At 34.3% G+C, this 18,951-nt stretch overlaps 1 protein-coding gene across 1 annotated transcript; it reads left to right on the top strand.

The window, feature by feature from the left end:
• The first annotated feature begins 249 nt into the window (after positions 1 to 249).
• On the top strand, positions 250 to 6,192 carry LOC110634829 (probable envelope ADP,ATP carrier protein, chloroplastic). The gene is made up of 11 exons (XM_021783976.2): positions 250 to 726; positions 985 to 1,041; positions 1,597 to 1,659; positions 1,769 to 1,825; positions 1,909 to 1,992; positions 2,260 to 2,328; positions 2,413 to 2,525; positions 2,606 to 2,775; positions 5,137 to 5,215; positions 5,796 to 5,926; positions 6,015 to 6,192. The coding sequence occupies exons 1-10, from the start codon at positions 370 to 372 to the stop codon at positions 5,908 to 5,910; spliced, it is 1,164 nt and encodes a 387-aa protein (XP_021639668.2). The 5' UTR covers positions 250 to 369; the 3' UTR covers positions 5,911 to 5,926; positions 6,015 to 6,192.
• Positions 6,193 to 18,951: the final 12,759 nt, after the last annotated feature.

Raw genomic sequence — 18,951 nt, 5'->3', positions numbered from 1 at the left:
TTAAGTCTTTATATAATATTAAAATTAATTAATTAATTTTTAAAAAAATTTAATTAAAATGTTTATTTTATATGTTTTATTTAATTTTGTTAAGAATCCAATAATAATTTACCCAAAAAATATTTGATGAACTGAACAATCAGAAAGGAGAAGTGGACCATAAAATATTTTTAGCCAATCTGTATGGTAATCTTCAATTTCCTTATATAGACCAGCACACAGGGGATCGAAACAGGTACATAAGACATATAAACAACGGATCGTCCTCCTCGCTGGTTCGTTGTTCTTCTCTCCCTCCCAGTAAGCACCTGTAAATGCCTTATCTTTCCTCTAATCCTAACCCCTTAAAAAAAAAATTCCAATCTAACCATGGCAGAACAAAGTGCCGTCTTGTCGTTTCGAAGCAGACCAAACCTGAAAACCTCACTGTGTACTCTCACTGAGCCCACGGACCATGAGCCGCTGTGGAAGAGCGCGCATCTCAGCTTCAGTGTCGATGGTGGTGTTGGTAGTTATGGAAGTTTTGGTAATTTTGCCTCCATTTCAATGGCGGAAAAGGGAGATAAGTTTGAGTTCGCTCCCAGTTCGGCTCAGCTGTTGAAGCATCCGTTGGCTGTTCTTAGTTACGTGCCGAGAGACGCCGCGATTTTTGTTGCCGGCGCAATCGCTGGTACTGCGGCCAAGACTGCCACGGCTCCACTTGACCGTATTAAGCTTCTTATGCAGGTATTGCTTCATTAACCACCTTCAATTTCGTTACGTTTCTTCTATTGGTGAATTAAATCTGGTGTAGATGTTGTCGTTTGAAGTTTAGAGGTGTACTTGTTCTTGATTTCTTTCGTGATAAGTTACAGCTTTCTTAATTTTTTGTTTGTTTACTGAGAAAATGTAGGTACCGTTTGTGTATCAAATTTAAAAATCTTCGTATTCTGTAGAAATTCAACAGGGTTTTTTCCTAGTTCAATTAATTTGATGTGTTCACAGACTCATGGTGTGCGGGCTGGGCGAGAAAGTGCTAAGAAGGCAATTGGTTTCATTGAGGTAATTGACAGCTCACCATGTGTGAATAGTTTGCTGAAATGGAAAATTTTTTTGTCCTTTCAATTTTATGCTATATTTGGATGTAAGAATTTTATTTAAAATTCTTTGACCTTGTGTTTGGATGGGAAATGTATATTTTTTGAAATATGAAATTTGAATTTGATAAAATTACAGGGTTTAGACTCATAAATATGGAGGCATCGATGTTATTTGAAATCTACTCTAAATTAGTGCTTAATAAGTAAAATGGTATTATTTGAAATCCCTAATTTATCAATAATTTAAATTAAAATTAAATTCAAATCCCTTATTTCAAATTTTGGTATCCAAACATAGCACCATTCTTTAAAATGATTATTTTCATAAACATGAGAACTTATTAATAGATATTTTAAATCCACACAAATGAAATTTTTATTTACGTTCATGAACCTAGCCTAGTTTCATGTATCTAATTAATAAAAGAAAAACTATGAATTATCAATTTCAGTTCCCTACATTGAAATGCAAGTTTAGTGTTTTTATGGTGGTGTTTGTTCATACAATGAATTGCAGGCCATAACATTGATAGGGAAAGAAGAAGGAATAAAAGGGTACTGGAAAGGAAACCTCCCTCAGGTCCTTTTGCATTCTTCTGTTTCTTTCTGTATTTCAGAAATTTCCTTTTTTACAATTAGATGCTGTCGGGAGGCATTTATGAATTTACAATATCTTCTCAATATTTCAGGTGATTCGGATCATACCTTATAGTGCTGTCCAACTCTTTGCTTATGAAACTTACAAGGTAACATTGAAAATTTCTTTAAGCAACTATGTATTTGGATTGACTATTATTGAGACATTTGATTGATGATATTGGTTTTGTAGAAACTGTTTGTGGGAAAGGATGGTAAGCTCTCTGTTGTTGGAAGACTTGCGGCAGGTGCTTGTGCAGGCATGACTTCCACTTTCGTAAGTTAGTAATGGGCATGCAAATTTCTGTTCTTGAAATTGCTACCTGTTGGGCTTCAGTTGACTTACCTCAAAAATAATTTGTTAATGATCAATATAATGTGTGAATTCTGTTCTGCTTTGAAAATTTACTTTATGAATAGTCATCTCAAATTTCCCCTCCTTTTGCCAGCTCATTTTCATACCAGTGTTACATGGACTATGTGTGCATTTGAATCTTAGATGTCTTTCTTTCTTTTTGCTTCCCCCCCTCTTTTATTTGTCTAGGTTACATACCCTTTGGATGTTCTGAGACTACGCCTAGCAGTTGAACCAGGGCATCGAACTATGTCTGAGGTATGGTTGACCACTTGAATTTTTTATTTTGTTTATGACTAGATGCTCTGTTTATACAATGGTGGGTTTAAATGATTTATCCAGATTGCCTTAAGCATGTTACGTGAGGAAGGAATTGCAGCATTTTATTATGGTCTCAGGCCTTCTCTTATTGGCATTGCTCCATATATTGCTGTGAACTTTTGCATTTTTGACTTGTGAGTTCCTGTTGCCTCGAGCATTTTATTGAAGAGAAGATTGGTTTCTTTCTTTAAATTTGATGCTCTTTGGTTGACAGGGTTAAGAAGTCTTTGCCAGAGAAGTATCGACAGACAGCTCAGTCATCTTTGCTGACAGCTGTGGCATCTGCTGGTGTTGCAACACTCACGTGTTATCCTTTGGACACAATTAGAAGACAAATGCAAATGAAGGGAACACCTTACAAGACAGTTTTGGATGCCTTTCAAGGTAATTGACATTAACAAGTTGTATAGATATGCATGGAGAGTTCCTTTTTTTTTTTTTGGTTGGAAATTACTACAAAGGTTTCTAGAGTAATAGCTTCTGTCATCATATATTGGAGAACAAATTAACTTATTGGTTATAAGGAATCGATATGTCAGTGAACAAGCCTAATTCTCAAAGAAAAGTGCTAATAAGGAGTATAGGCATTGAAAATTAATTACAATTGTGCCCAAAATGGTCTAAAATGTTGTAGTTAATATTAATAATTTGCATGAGAAAAAGACCATCACTATTAACGTTCAGATTATGTGCCTTGCTTCTTCTATTAATGCACATTTGTTGATTACCATCAATCATAACATTCAGATTATCTGCCTGGCTTTGTCCTGTTAATGCACATTTCTTGGCTTTTAAGAAGTCAACCTATGATCCACACCACTACACCCAGACCTTCATCACTTGAGCTCATACCCAAGGGTGATGTTGGGTCACGTTGAAAGAGCTATAGATCTGGTCATTGCTCACAATCTACTTGATGAAGCCTAGTTAGTGTATGATAGACGATGCAGTATAGGAAGATTAGAATTAGGAGTTATATTCAATGTAAAATTAGGAAATTTAAGAGTTTTATTATTTAAGAATTTTATTATTATTAGGTAGGGGTGGTCACATTCTGGTTTCGAACCGGAAATGGCTCGGTCAAAATTGGACCGAAATCAAAACCAGCTTCAAACCTGATCGAAACTGCCCTTTTGCTATTTAGTTCAGATTTATATTTTTTAGGAACTCTGAATTAGTGATTCTGAACCGGATTGAACTGATGATTTCGAACGAAACCAAACTTGTGGTTTTAATAAAAAAAACTCAATAAATACCTCACATCGCTCGTAATTCATTTACATAAATCTCAAATTTACTGCATGATTATTTTTTATATTCTCTTTAATTTTTAATACTCTTTCAATTTATCTCAAATTCTTTGGATAATTATTTTCTATACTCTTTTTAATTCTTAATACTCTCTCAATTTCTCTAATTTATTATTTTATTCGCTCATTAAAATTTTCAATAATATCTTAATTACTCTATTATTATTTTATATACTCAATAAAATTTTTAATACTCTCTATTTTAATTTTTTTTTTCTCTTTTATACTTTTTTTTTAATTATCAAATTTTATCATACGATTTTTAGAAAAAGGCAAATAATAGAATTAGAAACTTTGATTCCATTAAATTCCGAGGATACGTAAGCAAAATTAAGTCATGCATTTTTTTTATTTCTTTAAGAAAAAATTAATTTCATCTCTAATTTTTAATCAAGTCTAAGTTTTTTCTTATTAAAATTTTCTTAAAGATAAATTAATTTCATTCTCTTTTTTCTTATTTTATTTTAATTGAAAGATTTCTAAGAAAATTAATTTTTACAAGTATAACTTAATTTCAAATCAATAAAATTTTTCACCAACTTTTTTGTCCAAACTACCCTTAAACCGCCCTATAAACCGTTTTGAACCGTTTTTCTTCTAATTGCTCTTCAAACCATTTTAAACCAAAACTTGAATTGGAACCAGTGGTTCTAGAACCATCTTTCAAATCATCCCATGGCGGTTTGGTTCAGATTTATAATTTCATTAAACTTGAATCGACAGTTCTTGAACTGTAGCTACCCCTATTGTTAGGCATTTCATTGTTTATCTTATTTCTAATTAGAATTGAATTTGAATTCTAAAATCCTAATGTGAATGGGATTCTTAATTTTATAGATAGGACCTAGTTATTTACATAGTTTTCAGACCTTGATATGATAATTATTTGAGAATTAATACAACTGAGAAATAATTTCGCTTTTCCTTAAGGATTTGGTCCTTGTTTGCTTTTATTCTTTTCGGTGCTTCGTCAATTTGGTATTAAAGCATCTTTGTACAACATCAATAGGCTCCTTATCAATTTCTAGTTAAATATTTTAATAGAAGGAACTTATTACTAGGACTGTTTGCAGTACATATTCCTATATGTATAATTTAAAATACCAATTAGTATCTATCCTCCAATGTGATTACTCTTTCTCTCTCTCTCTCTCTCTCTCTCTCTCTCTCTCTCTCTCTCTCTCTCTCTCTATTCTTAATTAATGATGCATTTTATTATATGTTTGCTTATCAACTTGATATTGGACTCCCCGTTGTATTACCCTTTCATTTTTATGGGACTTAAGCCATTTTGTGTTGTATATCTTACATAACTCAGTATGTCATTAGAATTTCATTTTGCAACTTTTCTTTCTCTGGGTGATCTTTGAAGGGAAGTTGAGACTTTTTGATCCTGAATGAATTGCTGTATCTAATTTTGATCATATTGAGACAGGAATCATTAAAAGCGATGGAGTTATTGGCTTATATAGGGGTTTCGTGCCAAATGCATTAAAAAACCTACCAAATAGCAGGTTTAGTTCCCTTACCATTTTATTTATTTGATGTATGTACATATAAAGATTCTTCAATATGTTGTACCGTTTGGTTTGAAATCAATCAGCTTTAGGCCTGTCCTTCTAATCCTTGATTTGACAACACCTTGTTTGAATTTTCCTGCATAAGGTATATAGTTATCTGAGGCTAATATAAATTGAATTATTTCAAGTATAACATCTGAAAAGCGAGGATTGTTGCAGAGAAATATGGACTTCATTTTAAGAATAGTGAGGACATGACTGGAAGTACAACCCTTTCATGCTGTGTGTTATCGCATGTGCGTCCATCTTGAAGAGTTCATACTCATTCTTGTGAAAACTATGGTGCTTTTCAGTTTACTATCATTTATACTTGTACCATCCAAATTATGCAAAATATTTTCATGGATATCCTAACCTGTCCAAGGGGCATTGGCTTAATGGGATTACTAATTCACTACACTTAAAAGAGCACTAGCATACTTCAAAAATGAGTTGATATCCTCTCAATAGTTTCTGCTTTAACAGATATTCTCTCTTAATGCCTGACAAGTCTTTCCTCCTTTTTCTACTGCAGCATTAGGCTTACTGCCTTTGACATGGTGAAACGTCTGATTGCAACTAGTGGGATAGAGTTTCAGAAAATTGTGGAGGAAAACCGTGAGAAACAAAGCCAAAATGCCAATATTTGAACAATCATGATATGTGGTACGTTTAGAATATATGCTACCATTGTTATCTCGCCCCATTTTTCTTCTGTTCATAATCTTCCCTAAGGAGTTGATGTTTTGTGTAGGAATTATGCTTTGTTGCGTTGTTGCCATGAGTTTACGCATGACCGACATTCTTTAGCTGCGGGTGAATATATATCCTGGGGCTATTCTTTTGCTAAAACTATCATTTGTGCAAGTCAGGCAACCATTTCTGTTCATTCCTTTTTATCTTTTTCTATAAATTCACGGTCCACCAAATAACTGTTATTGTCAATTTTTTTAAAAGTAATGTCTGCAAGATAACGAAAGAGAATATTTAAAAGAAGAAAGTCAATTAGTTTAGTGGAAAATAAACCTATGAGCTTGTGATCTTTCATGGGCACCACTAAGGATTGAAGACTGGGAGAAGTATCCCCTCTGCCATTTAAGATGGTAAGTACACTCATGTTGTCACATTCAACAAGAAGCTGACGAATGCCTAAATTCCATGCAAGCTTTAAACCTTCCCAAATATCCATAATTCAGCCTTTATCACTAGGCATTTACAGAGAGCAGCCGCGTAGCCTTCACGCCATCTCCCTTAACATCACGAATCAGCGACCATGGTAGGCTAAGTACCTGCTACTTTTCAACGCCCCATCTCTGTTAAGTTTATGCCAATTGATGGGCGAGGGTCTCCAGTGAATCCAGTGAAATACGCTATGAACAAGAGTGTGCAGGTTACAAGTTACAGTGACGAAAAATGGTCATCCTCTTGGGGTGGATGATAGCCGGAAAATAGCGCTTTTTCTAGTCTTCTTGAACTGTCCATTATAGCCCGTTTCGCATTGCGGGAAGAATTTAAAAAAAAAAAAAAAAAAAAAAAAGAGTTTAGGAGGTTTCTAATTTAAGTGCCCAAATTGAGTGCCGATTATTGGGTCTCCATTAAAACGAAAAATAGTTTATTAAATTTAAATGATATTCAATAGTTCGATTTTGACATTCATTAAATAATTAAGCCTATCCGTTGATTTATTCAGCACTGTTTATTTTTTAGATAACTTATAAGTTAATTTCTGAGATATGTCAAAAAAAATTGAAAGTCAATTCTTTTTTTTATAAAAAATAATTTAATATTTAATTTTTAATACCATCGAAAAAATAATCTCTATTTAAATTTATCCTTAATTTTCTTACTTTCTTCTCAATTTGAAATAATTATATTACTCAAATTTTTTTTTATTAATAAAATAATTCATCCATTCAAATTTTATATTTAAATAATTAAATAATTATTTATCTTATGTTTAAATAATTATATATTTTAATAATAATTATAATAATTATTTCGTATTTAAAGAGATATATTGAATAACTATTTATATTTTTTTTATGTAATTTAATATTGATAATAATAATTTTAAATTTAGATAAATACGTATTATAATGAACTATAATTGTTAGATATATAATTACTTAATAAAAGAGAATTAACCGTTAATTAATTAAATTTTAAAATTAAATTATTTTTCATAAGAAATAAATATATTGATTTATATTTTAATATATTTAATAATTAATTTATATATACAAAAAGAATGAAAGTTTTTCCCTACTGCTATCGCATGGCATTCTAAATTTTAGTACTGTCATGTTACATTATAAAATAAAAAGATTTTATATATATAAAGTGAGGAAGTTTTCCTTTGTTGCTAACACGTATCATTCTAAATTTTGGTGTTGCCACATAGCATTATAAAGTAATAAGATTTTTTTCTTATTACTGAAACATAACATTCTAAATTTTAATGTTGTTATGTGATACTTAACATATAAAAATTATTATATTTAATAATTATAGTAATTAATATAAGTAATTATTACTATTATTATTGCTATTAAATATCTTTATTATTACCATTATTACCATAATTTTTATGGCTAAATAATTAAAAATATTATATATTTTTAAATTATTTTATAAAATTTTCATTTAAAGTGGATGAGTGACCATACTAGACTAGATAAAGTTCATAATGAGAGTATTAGAGAAAAGGTAGGAGTGGTGCCAATTGAAGATAAGTTGAGAGAAGGGAGATTGAGTTGGTTTGGTCATGTAAAGCGTAGACATACGGAGTCTCCAGTTAGACAAATTGAACATATTAGGTTAGATGATAGAAAGAAAAAAAGGGGTAGACCTAAATTGACTTGGAGGAGAGTAGTACAACATGACCTAGAAGCATTATACATTTATGAGGATTTAACTCAAAATCATTCAGAGTGAAGAAAGCGAATCCATATAGCTGACCCCAAATTTTTGGGATAAAGGCTTAGTTGAGTTGAGTTGTATAAAAATTTAAGAATTATGTATCTTAAAGTTAATAAAATAATTTAAAATTATATTATAAAAATAGTCATATAGAGTTAAATAATTTGTCTTCTCTCTATTTTTTATATATTTAATAAATTTTAATTTCCTTTAATGTTATTTTATTTTTATTTATCTTATTTTTATATGCATTTAATAAAGACATATTTTCAATTATGTATTGAATGCTATATATATATATATATATATATATATATATATAAAATGAATTATAAATAAATAAAATTTTATTTTTATAATTATGTTAAACAATAAATTTATATTAATATTCAATTTCATTATTTTGATATTTTTTATAGTATAATTAATATTATTATTTTAGTTAACATTAATCATGTCATATTGTTTTATTATCATTTAGAAAATTTTTTATATTATATATGTGTGTCAAGTAATTTTATTAAATTATTTTTATTTTTTATTAATTAATTAAATAATTTTTTTAAATTATAATAAAATTATTTGTCACGACCCAACCTATGGGCCGGACCGGCACTAGGACCTGGGCCAGCCTAAAGCCCCCGAGGCTCGTAGTAAGCCTAACTGTTCATTTACCCAATTCTAAGGCCCATTTGGGCCCAATTTCAAGAAAACAAACGGACAGAGTCCGGCCATAAAATGGACTTTCCAACGGGGAGTTTTTGACTCACCCGACCTGTAAACACAATATATAGTCATTTGGGGAGCTCAGCTCACCCTCCACATACTCATCAACATAAAAATAAATGGGAGCTCAGCTCCTTCATCCAATCCATCAAACATGCATAGCATATTAAGTTTACAGGTCCCAAAATAATAATTTAGTTTACAGACCCAAATCAAATAAACATTTCTAACACATGCGGAAATTCTAGGAGTAAATAAAATTACAAAACTATTGATAAACAACCTGCAAAGGAGAAAAGCAGGTTAACCACAATAAAATCCTCCTGTAGCCTGAAAAAAAATATTGAACAGGAGTGAGCGTTCGACTCAGAGAGTAAAATATCAATTTTAACCATAATCTCTATAACTATCTAGTACTAATGCAACCTGTGGAGTGAAATGCAACAGCAACAATATTTTCACATCATAATATCAAGAAGGTAATTTGGAGCACTCACACACCCTGTAGTATCAATCATAACATATGGGAGCTGATCCCCTATCTGACTCTCTTAAATCCAACTTGGTGCCATAGAATTACTCAAGCTCGGACTTCCACTTAATAACCAAATCGAGGGTCCCAGCGAATTACTCAAGCCGTGACTACCCCTCGAAGGATCGGGTCCCAGCGAATTACTCAAGCCGTGACTACCCCGTCCTGTCCATAGTCCACACCACATCACACACACGCCAACGCACACACACTGCTCCAAATTACCACAACAACATCCATGGCACATCAACAGTTATGAATGCAACATAAATCGTGCCTAGAGTTTAACTACATAAATATATGCATATAAGTGATGCATGGGCATGCTTGAACATATAATAATAGTGAAATTACAATTAAAATTAATATTTTACTCACAGACTTGACGATGGTCACTGAGGCGGCTGGGCGGAGGAAGAAAGGTCATCGGCTCACTGACAATTTTATTACAATCATTTAATAAATTTGACTCAATACAAACAAAGAAAAAGACCAATACGTCCTAAGTCGTGCCGAAAATCCGGCAGAGTCTCCCCTATACCTAGGACCTACCCAACCTGCAAAAGGGCTTAAAACACACTTCTATACTCACAATCAATATATCCACAACTCAATCACATCACACAGCCCCTCCTGGGCCCATCAAATCAATCATCCATCACAATATGTAAAATTTCAATTTAGTCGTTTTAATTGACCATTTTTGCAAAACGCCCAAATAAGCTCTAAAATTCTAAAACTTTGCCCGCTGTCCTTAGCAATATTACTACGCTATTGCAAAAAGAATCAGAATTTTCTAAGCTACCACGAATATTTTACGGATTTTTAATCCTATTTAAGCACTAGAAAATTACGTAAAAATAAGGTTCGGGTTTACCTTTGTCGATTCCGACTTCAGGAACGCGCTCGGGACGTCTGACAATGGGGGGCTAGCCAAAACCTCGGTCCAATTCAAGACTTTTCTGGGGAATTTCTGCACTTGGTCAATCGTCGAATTTCCGCGAATTGAGGATACCTACACGAAGCCCAATAATAATATATAAAATCAGGGGTGTTACATTCTTCCCCCCTTACAGAAAATTCGTCCTCGAATTTTTACACAAGGCAGAATAAAGCACATGATTATACATTGAACAGATAGGGGTACTTGCTACGCATGTCCCGTTCTGACTCCCAGGTGCACTCTTTCACTGAATGACTCCTCCACAAAACCGTAACCATAGGGACTGCTTTTGATCTCAGCTGTCTCACTTGGTAGTCCACTATGGCTACAGGCTGCTCCTCAAATGTCAAATTCTCTTTTAGCTCTATCACATCCGGCTGCAGTACATAAGAAGGATCGGGAATGTATTTCCTGAGCATGGAGATGTGAAATACAGGATGAACGTGAGAAAGGTTGGGTGGTAGCTCCAACCGGTAGGCAACTGCTCCAACTCTATCAGTAACCTCAAAAGGTCCAATATATACCGAGGTGCCAACTTGCCCTTCTTTCCAAATCTCATGACTCCCTTCATTGGAGAAACCTTCAGGAATACATAGTCGCCCACTGCAAACTCCACATCCCTCCGTCTGGGGTCTGCATAACTCTTACGCCATCGAAAGTGTTACTGCCTCGATTAAAGGAACTATCTCTGAAGTGTACTGCACTAGGTCTACATCATGCACCTTCTCTTCCCCCATTTTCATCCAACACAGAGGAGACCTACACTTTCTTCCATATAGTGCCTCATAGGGTGGCATCCCTATGCTGGAGTGATAACTGTTGTTGTAGGCAAACTCCACCAAAGCTAGCTGCTCATCCCATTGACCTCCAAAATCCAAAACACTCATGCGAAGCATGTCTTCCAGTGTTTGGATTGTCCTTTCGGATTGTCCGTGCATGCGAGGGTGGAAAGCCGCATCGAAGTTCAACTGTGTGCCAAGTGCCTCCTGCAACTTTCTCCAAAACTGAGAAGTGAACTGGGGCCCTCTGTCAGATATTATGGAAGCCGGAACTCCATGCAATCTGACTATTTCTCGAATGTAGAGCCGGGCGTACTGTGCCACAGAATATGTAGTCTTCACAGGCAAGAAGTGAGCTGATTTAGTTAGGCGATCTATAATTACCCATATCGAATCATATCCTCGCGTGGTATGAGGCAACCTAGTCACAAAATCCATAGTAATCATTTCCTACTTCCATTCTGGGATAGGGAGCTCTTGCAGCTTCCCTGACGGTCTCTGGTGTTCAAACTTCACCTTCTGACAAGTCAAGCACTTGGACACAAAGTCTGCTATGCCTCTCTTCATGCCATTCCACCAATAGCTATCTCTCACATCATGGTACATCTTGGTGGAACCTGGGTGGACACTGTACAGTGTATAGTGTGCCTCTCGCATGATTTCATTTCTCAGGTTGTCCACATTGGGCACACATATCCTAGAACCTTGCACTAGGGCGCCATCATTGGCAAATCCAAACTCACCACCTTCACCTTGCTATACTCTTTCTATGATCTTCATTAATTATTGGTCTCTGCGTTGGGAAACTCTAACTCTATCTCGCAAGTCTGGCCTCACTGAAAAATGAGCCAACAAAACCCCCTCATCTAAAAGATCTAGGATTAAACCTTGATCCATCAACTCATGTACTTCCTGAATCAACGGTCTCTTCTCTGCTGAAATGTGCGCCAAACCGCTGTAAGATTTTCTCGCTTAAAGCATCTGCTACTACATTGGCCTTCCTGTGGTGGTACTGGATGGTGCAATCATAGTCTTCCAGAAGCTCCATCCATCTCCTATGTCTCAAGTTTAAATCCCTCTGTTGGAAGATGTACTTCAAACTCTTATAGTCGGTGTATATCTCGCACACTTCACCATACAGGTAGTGTCTCCAGATTTTTAGTGCAAAGACTACAGCCGCCATTTCCAAATCATGGGTGGAATAGTTCTGCTCATGCCTCTTCAGCTGCCTTGAAGCATAAGCCACTACTTTTCCATTCCGCATCAAAACACACCTTAGGCCAACTCTGAAGGCGTCACAGTACACGGTGTATCCTTCACCGCTCATAGGTAGTGTTAACACAGGGGCAGTGGTTAGACACTCCTTATCCTCATTATTATAACTGACTTTATCGAGCTCTTTTCCTGTCCTTTGCATCTTATCCACTTCCCTTTTCCTATTTTTGGTATTGTTGGTATCTTTTCAACCTGCTGTACTTATTCCTTAATTTTAGTCCTATCTCATCCTTACACCTTTTCCTTCGAAGATGTCTATCCCATCATCAACTTTAACTTTCTTTTTATTTCTTAGTCTTATCTTGATTACTAGTTCCATTACTTCGGGAATTCTAACCTTACGATTTTCTCCTACCGGCACATTCTTCACCTTATGTAACACTTATAATTAACCATAGAAAATTCGTTTTTGTAACCCCTTTCCCAACTTAACTATCAGAACATTATCATTCCCTACCAGCCTTAGTAGGAAATTGCTCATCCTGGATGGATAGGAGCTTCAGAAACTATAAGTTCCATCTGAACTAACACGGCTGTGGGAAATGTGTGTCATGCCTTAATTCTAAATAAGATACTTCACGTGTTTATTCTCCTTAATATAATCACATATACTGCCCACAACTTTCCAAACTTCAACCTCAAATTACCCATTAGCAATAATTTCATCTATTGAAACTCATCCACAATTAGTATTTCCTCCAGCTCATAGTTTAAAACAGTTGCAAGCCTTAGTAGCTAACTCAATTTAACTCATGTCATTACTCTGTTCGTCCTTTCATACTTAATACTAGGTATGCACTTACTGTCATTCTCATATCAGGAAATTATGTATGAATTTGTGCCTACCAAACTCTCAATAACTAGGTCTCCTTGACTCAGTTTCTGTTCCTTATATAACCTTCTAAAACCAAAAGCACAAGCTAAACTTGAAAAGAAAGAAAAATATCCTCTTATATTCAACTACGCCAATTGTCCATATAATAACGTTTAACCTATGTTTCTTGGTATTTCTCTTCAAATTTCATCATCTCTTAGCACAATTGTGCTCTACCTATAAGATATCATCTGCATGAACACTTTACCGTACCATTGTCCTTCCTGACATAATATTTTATAATTTATTAACTTTACTTATACTCGACCAATGATTCATATCTATCATCGTTTATATTGTGCCATTAACTTTTGTTGATTCCTGAAAGATTTCTCTCACTAATAAATTCTTCCAACACCAATTCCACCCTTATCTATGGTCATTAATTTGATCCTTGAACTTTCTAGTGATTTATAACCACCCAGACTTGTCACTTTTCGTTCTACTCCTACTGTTGTTCTGTCGTTATTGCTTCACTGCAAAGTGATTCGGTTGATCACACTAAAAATGTTTGCCTAACATTCATAACGAACCTCTAACTACCTTCTCACTATCTCAAAAGTCTAACCTAAAGCTTATGTGTCATTATCTATAATTCTTTCCACTCATCATACCTATTTGATCCCTTAGATTAACTTTTATTCAACTTACTATTTACTAACTTCTTTTTCTCTACCTAATTAGGTAGTCCGCAATACCATCGCACACCTTCAAGCATTTACTCATTATTATGTATTCCATACCTCCATCACTGTTCTCACTAATATGGTCCCATTTTGGGTCCTCCATCATTGTCATTCACCTTGCCAATAATAACACTTAGCCTACTCTATATCTTAACTTGTTCCTTTTATTACGCGTCCTTCAGGTTGTCCTTTCATTTATTTCCTTTGTCTTACCCAAAATAGAACTTGACTATTCTATCCCTGGTTCCATTCTTCTTCCTAACATGACAGCTGTACCTGCAAACTATATCTTTCAGAGTTTCTACCACGTTATCACATGTCTATGCTACTCAGATTTGGTCCTTTGACCACTCTAGCTAGTACTTCCACTGGCATTTAGATTATATTGCATCTGCAATTGTCCAAACTTTCATTCTGCACTTTCTCTATCCATTGGCCTTCTATAATTTATCTTTGCTAATTTATTACTCTTGACACTATTATAATTAGATTATACTATTGTTTTGAACGATATGAAGTTAGAAAGGAACTCAGGAAATTACAGTCATACTTTTTTTTTGTATGATTTATATTCTTAGCTTACATAATACCCTTACTACCTCGAGAACTGATTCTGCAGTAATTTTATTTATTTGTTATTATTATTATTATTTTCCATGTTTACTCAACTAGCCAAAACTTAAGATTCCGGGTACCCAAACCCGTCATCCAATTCAAAGGATTTACATCCATCATGATCTGATTATATATGATTCCTATAATGGAACTTGTATCATCTGCAGGATACCCCAGCCAACTACTCTCTACCACACTCTACAGTCCCATCTGGGACACTATTCCATAAGTCATCATTATCAGTAATAACCTTCGATCCATTCTGAAAAGATAGGACTATATCCTAACTTGCTGCAACAAAGGTACTACATTTACTACCTTGCCAAAACCGCGTCAAATTAATGACTCTCTTATCATATCATAGCTTGTAAATCATCAATTCATAGTTCCAACCTTTCCTAGGTAGTAGGGTTGTACTTTACGCCTTACTAATACACACAAGATATCCTATTCTCACTAAGCTCTAAGCAAAACGTCTGTCGTTCTGCAAAAACCATCCAAAATTCCATACCGAAGACTAGATGGTCTCACTCTATAGGTATCAACTTTACTTTGCAACTAGTCCGAAACCTCTGGTCTGATGGCAACTCTTACTGTAACTCTAGCTCATGCTAGGGTAACTGAGTCACTAACTCTAGTTACCACCCAACTGTGACCTTTCGATATTCTAGCTCTAGACTCTTAACCAGGAGTTCCCAACTCCTCTGCAGATATAGAACTCTGTTCTGGCATAATTGTACCAAAACAGAAGCCACCCGCAAACACCCTCATTATGGAGCACCACGGGGATGCACGCAGCTCTATACAATAATCTCATGTCGGTACTGTAATCTGCAGCTTACAGAGCAGACATCGAGAACATTGTATAGTTACTACGATACGTCCGGACCGACTAGGCCTCTTAATTTCTTATCTCTCTCGAATCTTCTATTATCATAAACTTATTCTGACGGGGTCATCCACTGATGACTGCCTGCAGTGGTATCCTCATCCTTATCTAGGGCAACTGTACTTTCAAGACTCACGTTTATGTACTCGTGCCTTGCACGAAATGGGCACACCATTTAAACCCATACAGACAGAAACATAGCATTTCTTGGAGTACGTATCCTCATGATGGACCTCACATGTCTACTAACTCTATTTCACATTTCTGTGTACTCCACAAAAATCAAGACACTAACTGAGGTAATCTTATACTTCCCGAGGTATAACGTAGAATCTAGAAACAAAGAATTATAGGAAAAGACGAAACAGAATCCTATACTCCGCATGTGACTCCTAGTAGACTCTTCCCAACACTTAGATAATTTTTCCCTATGAATCTGGAGCCTAAGCTCTGATACCACATCTGTCACGACCCAACCTATGGGCCGGACCGGCACTAGGACCTGGGCCAGCTTAAAGCCCCCGAGGCCCGTAGTAAGCCTAACTATTCCTCAAATCCATAACCAGACCCACAATTTAGGCCCAATATGCAAATAAAATAATTTAAATTAAACTGTTATAATTATATTTCGGGCCAACTTAGCCCAGAAATTATCAGAAATAAAAATTTGGGGAGCCCAGCTCAACCCTGTTACCTCATTCATAACCATTTAAAATTACGTAATTTTCTAGTGCTTAAATAGGATTAAAAATCCGTAAAATATTCGTGGTAGCTTAGAAAATTATGATTATTTTTGCAATAGCTTAGTAATATTGCTAAGGACCGCGGGGCAAAGTTTTAGAATTTTTAGAGCTTATTTGGGCAGTTTTTGCAAAAATGGTCAATTATAAGGACTAAATTGAAATTTTACATATTGTGATGGATGATTGATTTGATGGGCCCAGGAGGGGCTGTGTGATGTGATTGAGTTGTGGATATATGGATTGTGAGTATAGAAGTGTGTTTTAAGCCCTTTTGCAGGTTGGGTAGGTCCTAGGTATAGGGAGACTCACGGATTTTCGCACGACTTAGGACGTATTGGTCTTTTTCTTTGTTGGTATTGAGTCAAATTTATTAAATGATTGTAATAAAATTGTCAGTGAGCAGATGCCTTTCTTCCTCCGCCCACCGCCTCGGTGACCATCACAAGTCTGTGAGTAAAATATTAATTTTAATTGTAATTTCACTATTATTATATGTTTAAGCATGCCCATGCATCACTTATATGCATATATTTATGTAGTTAAACTCTAGGCACGATTTATGTTGCATTTATAACTGTTAAAGTGCCATGGATGTTGTTGTGGTAATTTGGAGCAGTGTGTGCGTTGGCGTGTGTGTGATGTGGTGTGGACTATGGACAGACGGGTAGTCACGGCTTGAGTAATTCTGGGACCCGATCCTTCGAGGGGTAGTCACGGCTTGAGTAATTCTGGGACCTCGATTTGGTTATTAAGTGGAAGTCCGAGCTTGAGTAATTGGCACCAAAGTTGGATTTAAGAGAGTCGTATAGGGGATCGGCTCCCATATGTTATGATTGATACTACAGGTGTGTGAGTGCTCCAAATTACCTTCTTGATATTATGATGTGAAAATATTGTTCTTTGTTGCATTTCACTCCACAAAGTTGCATTAGTACTAGATAGTTATAGAGATTATGGTTAAAATTGATATTTTACTCTCGAGTCGAACGCTCACTCCTGTTCAATATTTTTTCAAAGCAGGAGGATTTTATTGTGGTTAACCCGCTTTTCTCCTTTGCAGTTGTTTATCAATAGTTTTGTAATTTTATTTACTCCGAGAATTTCCGCATGTGTTAGAAATTGTTATTTGATTTGGGTCTGTAAACTAAATTATTATTTTGGGACTCAGAACTTAATATGCTATGCATGTTTGATGGATTGGATGAAGGAGCCGAGCTCCCATTTATTTTATGTTGATGAGTATGTGGAGGGTGAGCCGAGCTCCCAAATGACTATATATTGTGTTTCTGGTCGGGTGAGTCAAAACTCCCGTTGGAAAGTCCATTTTATGGGGACTCTGTCCGTTTGTTTTCTTGAAATTGGGCCCAAATGGGCCTTAGAATTGGGTAAATGAGCAGTTAGGCTTACTACGGGCCTCGGGGCTTTAGGTGGCCTGTGTCCTAGTCTTGGTCCGGCCCATAGGTTGGGTCGTGACAGATGTGGTATCAGAGCAACCTGTTTTCTTTCTCGCAGGTTTAACGTCGATTATTTAATTGTATTATTATTCTCTAAATTTGTAATTTAGAACTCCGCATGTGCTAGTAGTAGCATTAAGTCTGTCAGGGACTGTATGAATTCAAGTTTGCGTATTAATAAATGAAAAGAAAAAAAAATTTTATGAGTTTTAAATGGTTATGAATGAGGTAACAGGGTTGAGCTGGGCTCCCCAAATTTTTATTTCTGATAATTTAGGCTAAGTTGGCAGAAATATAATTATAACAGTTTAATTTAAATTATTTTATTTGCATATTGGGCCTAAATTGTGGGTCTGGTTATGGATTTGAGGAATAGTTAGGCTTACTACGGGCCTCGGGGGCTTTAAGCTGGCCCAGGTCCTAGTGCCGGTCCGGCCCATAGGTTGGGTCGTGACATTATTAATTTTTTAATTATGTATATATATGTTACAAAATATTTAATTATTACACTTTTTTTTTATTATTATTATTATTATTATTATTATTATTATTATTATAAATGCCTAGACAAGTTCAATTTAATTAAAGATATAAAAAATTAAGAGTTAATTAGATTAATTTATTAATTATAGTCAATAAATATATATTCAAATTTTATATATATTTTATTTTCACTTTTTATGAAAAGGTGGTCCAGAATTTTGTAAAACAATTTTAAGAGGAGATAAGATTTTAAACCTATCATATTTATCTAAGTGATAATTTTTAATTAAATTTATTGATAATAATTTTTTTTGTATTTTTTAAATAGTTATAATATACAATTATTATATAATTTAATTTTATAAATACAATCCTTAATTATTTTAATCTTTTAATTTTAAATAATAGAAAAATATTGATTATTAAATACAATTGTCATTCATTACGAAATTTTTCAATTTTTAATTTAAAATCATTAATGACAATTACTTTAAAAGAAATTAAAATATTTTTAAATACATTTATCGCAATTAAATTTAGTGTCTAATTACTGATCATTTGACAATTCAAGATATTTAATTTTAAAATTTAATAAATATTATCATAACTATCCAATTATTACCAGAATTGAACATTTAATTTGTTTTAAAATATTTGATTCAAATTAGAACCAAGTGTATTTAAATTTTTTTGAGAAATTAATACTAAACTTTTTTAAACATGTCTAATTATTAAAGGTAATACCTTTCCATTAATTTTTATATTTTTAAAAG

Source organism: Hevea brasiliensis, chromosome 3 (assembly GCF_030052815.1).
Source record: "Hevea brasiliensis isolate MT/VB/25A 57/8 chromosome 3, ASM3005281v1, whole genome shotgun sequence".
Classification (NCBI taxonomy): domain Eukaryota; kingdom Viridiplantae; phylum Streptophyta; class Magnoliopsida; order Malpighiales; family Euphorbiaceae; genus Hevea; species Hevea brasiliensis.
Note: the sequence above shows the minus strand (reverse complement) of the source record. Positions and strands in the feature narration are given on the sequence as shown.

What these genes read in the sequence shown, in the direction of transcription:
- LOC110634829 (XM_021783976.2), top strand. Translation starts at nt 370, where the DNA reads ATGGCAGAACAAAGTGCCGTCTTGTCGTTTCGAAGCAGACCAAACCTG. An exon ending in AACTTTTGCATTTTTGACTT is followed by an intron (nt 2,526 to 2,605) that starts GTGAGTTCCTGT and finishes TTTGGTTGACAG; the next exon opens with GGTTAAGAAGTCTTTGCCAG. An exon ending in AGTTTTGGATGCCTTTCAAG is followed by an intron (nt 2,776 to 5,136) that starts GTAATTGACATT and finishes ATATTGAGACAG; the next exon opens with GAATCATTAAAAGCGATGGA.